Source organism: Oryctolagus cuniculus, chromosome 18, assembly GCF_051225735.1.
Source record: "Oryctolagus cuniculus isolate XC-2025 breed Fujian yellow rabbit chromosome 18, ASM5122573v1, whole genome shotgun sequence".
NCBI classification, from domain to species: domain Eukaryota; kingdom Metazoa; phylum Chordata; class Mammalia; order Lagomorpha; family Leporidae; genus Oryctolagus; species Oryctolagus cuniculus.
In genome coordinates, this window is record NC_142884.1 from 1,327,185 (window position 1) to 1,336,813 (window position 9,629).

The 9,629-nt window shown below is 38.8% G+C and overlaps 1 protein-coding gene across 1 annotated transcript; it reads right to left on the reverse strand.

Moving 5' to 3' along the window:
- Positions 1–1,518: 1,518 nt before the first annotated feature.
- ORYCUNV1R1649 (vomeronasal 1 receptor oryCunV1R1649) lies at positions 1,519–2,460 on the reverse strand. Its single transcript, NM_001167331.1, has one exon. The coding sequence runs from the start codon at positions 2,458–2,460 to the stop codon at positions 1,519–1,521; it is 942 nt and encodes a 313-aa protein (NP_001160803.1).
- Between the last annotated feature and the right edge of the window lie 7,169 nt (positions 2,461–9,629).

Below are 9,629 nucleotides of genomic sequence, written 5' to 3' on the forward strand. Positions count from 1 at the left end.
AATTCCTTAGTGAGTTTGTTGCTTTTTCTGGGTTTAATTTATTAAGCATTCTATGAGATGACATATTTAAATGGGTTTTTTAAGCAGTTGTCATGAATTGAGCAGAATCTTACATGCTTGCTCTGTTTACTAAAGTTTGTGTCACAAAACACATCAAAAGCTACAGCAGTAGGTTTATGTAAATCCTTGTGAGTTGTAGTGTTAATATAATTGTTAATCCACTTATAATTTGTACAATACTATATATGTATAGATTGAGTTATCAATTTTAAACAGATAACCTCAATGTGGTCATAAAAATGTGATACATTCATATATTGGAATATTATCCGGAAATAAAAAGAAAAAGTAATGATATATGCCAAAGCAAGAATGAATCTGGAAAACTACAAAGTTTATATAAGCCATATGCAAAATGATAAATATGTGCTTTACTGTTATTAAATATCTATAATAGGAAAACTCATAGGAACACAGAGAAGGTTAGAGGTTATGAGGGACTGGAGAGATAAGGGAATGTGAAATTACTATTTAATGTGTACACAATTTCTTTTTTTTAACTTTTATTTAATGAATATAAATTTCCAAAGTACGACTTATGGATTACAATGGCTTCCCCCCCATACCGTCCCTCCCACCCACAGCCCTCCCCTTTCCCACTCCCTCTCCCCTTCCATTCACATCAAGATTCATTTTTGATTATCTTAATATACAGAAGATCAGCTTAGTATACATTAAGTAAGGATTTCAACAGTTTGCTCCCACACAGAAACATAAAGTGAAAAATAATAGATGATTTTTTTAAATGATGATGAAATCAGATCAGACCTATTGTCATGTTTAATCCCAGTGAGAGTCAAGTTGGGAATTGATAATTTCTTTTTTTTTTTTTTACAGAAGATCAGTTTAGTATGCATTAAGTAAAGATTTCAACAGTTTGCACCCCCATAGAAACACAAAGTGAAATATATTGTTTGAGTACTCGTTATAGCATTAAATCTCAATGCACAGCACATAAAGGACAGAGATCCTACATGAGGAGTAAGTGCACAATGACTCCTGTTGTTGACTTTACCAATTGTGTGTACACAATTTCTATTAGGGTTAATAAAAGTTCCAGGAATAGATAGTTGTGATAAACAGAATGAGTTTATGTAACGGTACTGAATTGTACACTTGAAAATGTTTAAAATAGCAAATTTTATGTTACATATAATTTACCACTACATATCAAAAATATCAAAAGTGGGAGACTTTTCTCTTAATCCCCAAGCTCAAAATACTTGCCCTATTGTATTTTAAAATTTCATGAACCTTTTTGTTAAAGCTGAAACAAAGTAGTTTTGTATAACATGCATAATACTTATATTAGGCCTCTTCTAGGACTTTGGAATTGTAGGCCCTACCTGGCCTAGAAGGACAGTTCTAGGAATGACACATTCCTGTCAAGAGTCTGAAATGAGTAGTAACATTAACAGATGATGCAAGAGATGGTGGAATTATCTGTAGAGAACAGAGTCACATCGTTACCACCAAACTAGGAAAACGTCCTTTCCTTACGCGACAGGCCAAGTGAAACTCGGAGAAACGAGTCTCATTGCAAAAGAGCACGAAGGGGCTGAAGGCAGGGAAGCATGAGGATAAAATCATGGAGGTGTCCACCAGCCACTGACCTGGAATTACAAATACAGTCATCCACATGTGCAAAACGGAAGAGAGCGAATAAAAGGAACAAAAAGAGCTCACAAGGATCAAAATGGTGCGTGTGGCTCTGGCCTCATGGGAGGGTCTGGGGGAGAGGCTGTTGTGAATGTATTGAACTTGCTGCTTGTGCCTGTATAGGACAATAACCATAGAGCCACTAGCCCACACCATGAGTCCCAAACACAGAAAGTCTATTGTGAGGAACAGGAATACAACTAGAAACTTTAGATATCTGTCTGGGCTGAGGGAGGAACAGTATCCATAATTTATTTTTACACTTAAATTTTTGCTATTCATTGGACCAATCATTTTGATAGGAACAAAGATATTTAGCAACAGATGAAGGATCCAGAAGAGGAAACAACAGTAGCTAATGAACTTTGGGGATCTCATTCTGAGCTCTAGCCACCTAGAGAAATTGGGGCAAAGCTTGGTGGCCTGGAAGCCACCCAGGAGACAGGTAGTGCTGAGGGAAACCCCTCTAGCCACCCTGTGTAAATAAAAGAGAAGTTTACATGCAGCCTCATCTAGGAAATAGTTCAGCCCAAAAGCTGCCATTGCCTGAGGGATCCCTCTAGCAAAAAGCACAAAGGAATTGGCTAAGACCAGGTGGTTGAGAATGCTGTCTGTAGGCCTCACCTTATGCCCAGTGAGCAAAATGAAGGTATAGAGACAAAGGAGGGAGGAGTTTCCAATGATTCCCACTCCCATCTGTGTAAGGAAGATAATTCCTACTTGCAGCTTGGCAGAAGCCATCACATGAATACGTTTGGGATATTAATTTTAATTGGAGCCAAAAGAATTAGTAGTTCAGCAAACAAAAAAAGGAATATATTTCTATTACTAAACCTAACATATAATTTTTCATTTACATAGATCTTTAGTATGTGTTTTTACAGGTAGGAATCTACAGAAACTTGGAGAATGCCTTATTGTATATATGCCCAAAATAGTTTTCTGTACCTGTAATTGAGTGAGGAAGATCTCTACACTGATACACAATTACCAGCTGGACGTTTTCTGACATGAAAAGCCAGTTACAGATTGTGTATAGAATATGCTGAAGTTGTCTAAGTACATGGAAGAGTAAAATATATATGAACTGAATATATGTACTATAGACTTTTAGAATGGAATCTTGTTATAGTAGCTTTATTTTTACAAATGTAAATATTTAGCATAATTCTTAAATAATAGTAAACCAAATTAAATAGTTTACAAATGTAAAACTCAAAGGTTACAAAGATAAATACTAGGTGGTAGTCTCCTAAGAAAATTAAATACTTCAATTGAATGAAAAATAATAATTTTATTATTTACTATAATCCTAGTGGAATATATCAGAAGAAAACTCTGTAAAGAAATCTTAAACTTCACTTATGTATTTTACTAAAAGTATTGATGTGGTGTTTTTGAAGCAAATGTATTCATGTAAGTGGATAATAAGACTTGTTATTTAACAGAAATTAAGTGCAAATATAAAACTAAATAATTCTAATCTAAAGCTTTATTTGATAACAGTAGTCAATATTAACTCATAGTATTTAATTGTAAGTGCATATATATTTTTTCTTTCTCTTTATATTAAAAAACTAAAAACTATGGACCACCATTTAAGAATGTCTAATTCTAATACCCAGTTTTGTTATTCTTTTGACAGTTTCTCAGTATAAGAGTGTAGATTACCCTGGGCTGGAGGGAGATTTTTTTTTTAAAGCTTGTTTCAGATCTGGAGCAGGACATTTCCAAGATTCTTTGGAAACATCTGATCAAATAAAGGAAGCAAGGAAAGTGTTGGAGTGCTGTGTTGACTTTCAGATGTTGTGGGATCACAGGATTCCACCTGAAGAAATTACCTTTGCCCAATTTTGGTGCAATGATAATTCCAAAAGATTGACACAGATAAATCAAATGTATGTGAGGAAGTGATAAAAAATAGCTGCTAAGGTTAATGATGAACAATTAATGTTAGAAAACAGCTCATCAAGATGAAAACTGATACAGGGAAAATACCAAACATTTCTCCTACCACTGGCTGTACAGATTGTATTTATCGGCAAGAAACTCTGTGCAAGCACAAAAGCTGGTCTGTTTTGATGATAACCTGGAGAAGTCACATAAAACAATTGTCTATCCTGAGTAAGGATGCGAGATACAAAATAAAATAATGAAACAACAAATCCAATGACATAGGAAATCTCACGGTAACAACTCCGTCTTTCATATGCACTGATGTTTCAGTATTGGATGATGAAGGATGCGAAGGTGTTTTCAAGTTAGGAAAGAACAAAACTTGCACAGGACAGCAGCCTGTTGAGTCGTCAACTGCTTGGCAGGGTCATTTCAACAAGATGGATGAAGATGTGAGATTGATTGCAATGTCTCTGATTGAGAACTGAAATGCACTTGAGAAACACCCTGGAAAACATAGGAAATGTTATTGGAATCAATAATGTAGTTTAGAATAGTCACAAATCAAGACATCCATGTTTTTCCTTTATATAGACAATAGTCTGCTTAAGTAATTTACTGAAAAATAAGTGAAATTTGGGAAACATTACAATTAAGTAATAAAAGGAAACTAATGGGGTTCATTTTAAATAATAGCAAAGAAAGCTGTTGTCCTAGATGAAAAATTTCCCAGTATTAACAATCCAATGCAAACTGATAGGTATATTATTGAATAAAATTCCAATGAAAATGTTAACATTCCTGAAGTTCCTCTAATATCAAAACTAATATATTTCTTGAAAATCCAGTTTAATGAAAAGAATTTACCATACCTTTTGTAAAATATAATCACAACTACAATTTGTTATTTAAAAAAATGCAATAGGGACCAGTGTAGCAGGTAAACCCACCGCCTGCAGTGCCAGCATCCCGTCTGGACTCTGGTTCGAGTCCCAGCTGCTCCACTTCGATCCAGCTCTCTGCTGTGGCCTGGGAAAGCAGTAGAAGATGGCCCAAGTCCTTTAGCCCCTGCACCCACATGGGAGATCAGGAAAAAGCTCCTGGCTCCTGGCTTTGGATCGGCGCAGCTCCAACCACTGTGGCCATCTGGAGAGCAAACCAGCAATAGAATACCTCTTTCTATCTCTCTCTCCCTCTCTCCCTCTCTCTACCTCTGCCTCTTTGTAACTCTGCCTTTCAAATAAAATAAAATAAAATCTTTTAAAAAATTGGAATAAGGCAAGGAGCTTGAACATGATCTATTTTTGTAGATATTTGCATCAAAGTTTATCAGAAATTGTAGCTGTGAACTACAAATTAATTGGGAAAAAGGATTTATTTAATATAGTCTTAAAATATGTGGAGATTTAGTTAATACTTTAGAAGTACATTTATAGCTTTAGTCATAGAAAAAAGGAAATAAACATTTGTTGTAAACATAAGGAATGTCAAATTTCTTGCATAAAAATACTGCAGGGTGGGGCCAGCGCTGTGGCACAGGTTAATCCTCCACCTGCTGTGCCGGCATCCCATATGGGTGCTGGTTTGAGTCCCGGCCGCTGCACTTCCTATCCACCTCTCTGCTATGGCCTGGAAATGCAGTAGAAGATGGCCCAAATCCTGGCTTCGGATCATCGCAGCTCCGGCTGTTGCGGCCATTGGGGAGTGAACCAACGGACAGAACTTTCTCTCTGTCTCTCCCTCTCTCTGTCTGTAACTCTACCTCTCAAAAAAAAAAAAAAAAATACTGCAGGGTATTTTTCATGATTTTGCCTGAGTGAAGTATTACTAAGTATGTATCAAATCTGAGGCCTCAAAATATGATCTCAAAATATTTTTGTTTATTTGTATTTATAAAACTTTTAATTAAAAATTCTTCCCCCCCCCACTCTCTTTTTCTTTCTCTTTCCACCTCTCTCTCTCTCCCTTTCTGTGTGTTTGTCTTTTGCCTCCCCCAGCTCCTCCCTACCTGCTTGATTTAGCCCCCTTTTGGGTACTTTGGCTCCCTTCCCAGTGATCTCCTTATGGGATATTGCCATTTTGTCTCTCTAGGACCACTGGGTATAATGAACTTGTGACACCACCTGTGTGCTGTCTTGTGGCTGCATCTGAATGACCAGACTGTGAAACAAAATACAAAGCACCTGCAACTTAATAGTTTCTTTTAAAAGATTTATTTATTTTATTATTTGAAAGGCAGAGTTACAGAGAGGCAGAGGGAGAGAGGGAGAGGGAGAGGGAGAGGGAGAGGGAGAGGGAGAGGGAGAGGGAGAGAGAGAGAGAGAGAGAGAGAGGTCTTCCACCCACTGGTTCACTCCCCAGATGGCTGCAATGGCCAGAGCTGGCCAACCTGAAGCCAAGAGCCAGGACTTCTTCCGGGTTTCCCACATGGGTGCAGGGGCCCAAGGACTTGGGTCATCTTCCACTGCTTTTCCAGGCCGTAGCAGAGAGCTAGATCGGAAGTGGAGCAGCTGGGACTTGGACCAGTGCCCACATTGGATTCCGGCACTGCAGGCAGCAGCTTTACCAGCTATGCCATAGTGCCGGCCCCAAATTAATAGTTTTTTAAAAACAATTTAGAGAGCCAAATATATATAATTTGTATATCTTTTCCAATCTTGTTTTCCAGAAAGCTCATGTAATTTAACATTGAGTAAAACACCTTGTAAAAACAATATGATCGGGTGGTGCCATGGCTGACTTGGCTAATCCTTTGCCTGCGGCGCCGGCACCCTGGGTTCTAGTCCCGGTTGGGGCGCTGGTTCTGTCCTGGTTGCTTCTCTTCCAGTCCAGCTCTCTGCTGTGGCCCGGGAAGGCAATGGAGGATGGCCCAAGTGCTTGGGCCCTGCACCCGCATGGGAGACCAGGAGGAAGCACCTGGCACCTGGCTCCTGGCTTCGGATCAGCGCAGTTCTGGCAGTAGCGACCATTTGGGGGGTGAACCAATGGAAGGAAGACCTTTATCTCTGTCTCTCTCTCTCTCACTGTCTAACTCTGCCTGTCAAAAAAAAAAAAATCGGGAGCTGGCATTGTGGTATAGCAAGTTATGCCAGAAGCCGTAACTGTGAAGAGAGAGTAGAGCAGTGAGACAGCCATAGAGCACAGAAAGAGTTTAGTATGTATCTGCTGTTCTCAGAAAGAATCATTCCTCATTATATGCAGAAATATGTTTGTAGTGAGTTTCAGAAAACCTATTCATAACATATTACATACAGCTAGTTATATAATTCTCTGTAAATCTGACACATATCAGAAAATAAATGGACACTTACCAAGTGGCACTTGTGGTGGGGACAGTGGGTGGTAGGTGTAGATGTGGAATGTGGGCATGTGAGTCTGAGATATAAGTTTGTGATTCTATGAGCTCATGTCCTTTTGGGAAAGTGATTATCATTTCACCTGTAAGTAAAGTGACACTATCTGCCTAGGGAGTTGAGAAAAACACTTATACATCAAGCAAATTACTGAAATCAATTAATAATGAATTATAAATTTTCTATCAATTGCAGAAGCAGCAGGGGAAGAACTCATCTGAGACACAATGAAAAATAAATTTTGGAGGAATACTGAGCCAGTAAGAAAAACATTGTGATCTAACTAGTGAGGATAATGACTGAGCACACTCTTATCCAGGATTATTAATCTTTTAAAATTCATCTTAAAATAGGATTCCTTTCTATCCCTGGGTTCACAGAGGGCATTGAAATTGAAGGGAGATCAGTAAGCAACAACATTTGGGTGTCTCAAATGAACAGAAATCTGTGCTGTCACTCTCATTAAGTATGCTCCAAAACATTTCATGGAGGTCCTTATGTCGGTGGGGCACTTTGGTAGCTACATTACACCACTGATGTATAAAACATGGAACCTAACTCCTAGTTGGGGGAAGAGAAAAATATATTAAAACCACCTTATTAAATTATTTGGTGTACCAGAAAAGTTAAACATCATTGACTACAAGTTCATGAGACAAGGAAAGTTAGCAACATTAAGTAGGATATACAGAAGAGTCATAGGGAAAATGACACTTAGGCAAACATTTTAAAGATCTGAGATGGAAGGTATGATTGATTTTTCCTCTTAAAACTTTCAATATTCATATTTTTCCTAGCATTACAAGGGTTATTCGAAAAGTTCATGGATACATATTAGGAAAAAAATGATGTGTGTATTTCTTATTTTTCACCAGAATAAACATATATTACATTTCTGTGAACTTTCTGAAATATCCCCATCTCGGCCGGTGCCATGGCTCACTAGGCTAATCCTCTGCCTTGTGGTGCCAGCACACCGGGTTCTATTCCCGGTCGGGGTGCCAGATTCTGTCCTGGTTGCCCCTCTTCCAGGGCAGCTCTCTGCTGTGGCCCGGGAAGGCAGTGGAGGATGGCCCAAGTGCTTGGGCCCTGCACCCCATGGGAGACCAGGATAAGTACCTGGCTCCTGCCATCGGATTAGCGCAGTGCGCTGGCTGCAGCACGCCGGCCACGGCGGCCATTGGAGGGTGAACCAATGGCAAAGGAAGACCTTTCTCTCTGTCTCTCTCTCTCTCTCACTCTCCACTCTGCCTGTCAAGAAAAAAGAAAAAAGAAATATCCCCATCTCGTGATACATCTTATATCTATAATTACATGATAATGATAGTGATAAATAGTGAAAAGAATGCAAATCTGCCTTTTGCCCTTCTTACAAGACAAATATTATAGTATTAGGTTACTGGATATGATCTCATATAGGTTTTTGTAGATAATATTTACTTTTGGGCAATTCTTCCTTTTCCTAGCATTTTTTCTTCAGGATGAAATGAAATTATACTCAAATATTTTAAAACCTCTGTAGGAAATTTTTTGTGGTGTTTCAGCTAAAGTACTGAAATGTATGGGTTGCACTGCAACCTCATCTTGATGCAATTTTAAACTTTAAGAAAAGATGCAAAAAAAGAAAATGGAGGGTGTACTTTAAATGGATTATATCTTCGTACTTCCCTCCCCTCCATCTCCTTTACCTACCTTCCCTTTATTTGATGTTCTATCTTTGAATGTTTTGAAGAATGCTGGTCAATTATTATTTACGTTTTAGTTTTAGATTCACAGCAAAATTGAGCAGAAGATACAATTTTACAAATACCCCTCCCTCCAGCCACACACAATTTCCCTGCTATCAACATCTGCCACCAAAGTGGTACATTTATTATAACCAGTGTACCTACATAAAGACATTGTCAGGGCAGCACTATGGCATAGTGGGTAAAGCCAGCATCTCAAATGGCCGCCAGTTCAAGTACTTCTGATCCAGCTCCCTGCTAATGTGCCTGGGAAAGCAGTGGAGATTGGCCCCTACACCCACATGGGAGAGTAGGAAGAGGCTCTCGATTCCTGGCTTCAGATCCATTGTGGCCTTTGGAGAGTGAATCAGTGGATTGAAGTTTCTCTCTCTCTCTCTCTCTCTCTCTCTCTCTCTAACTGTGCCTTTCAAATAAATCTTTAAAAAATAAAAAACTCTTTTTGCCCCCTGTCACCCAAATATGTATTATTTCTAGTGAATAATTATGTGGAGGCTGGCTTTGTGGCATAGCAGGTTAATAATTGTGGCATAGCCTGCAATGCCAGCATCTTATATGGGCACCTGTTCAAGTCCTGGCTGCCCCACTTCCCATCCAGCTCCCTGCTAATGTGACTGGGAAAATAGCAAAGGACAGCCCAAGAGCTTGGACCCCTGCACCCATGTGGGAGACCAGGAAGAAGCTCCTGGCTCTTGGCTTTGGACCAACCCCAGCTCTGACCATTGTGGCCATTTGTGGAGTGAACCAGTAGAAGGAAGAGCTCTCTCTTTGTCTCTCTCCCCCTCTCTCTGTAACTCTGCCTTTTGAATAAATAAATTTTTAAAGAGTATCTGAAGCCATGTGTTAAATAAAATAAGTATGTGGAGCATATATTGATGTACTTAGTGCCATTTGAATATGTAAGAATATATTTTAT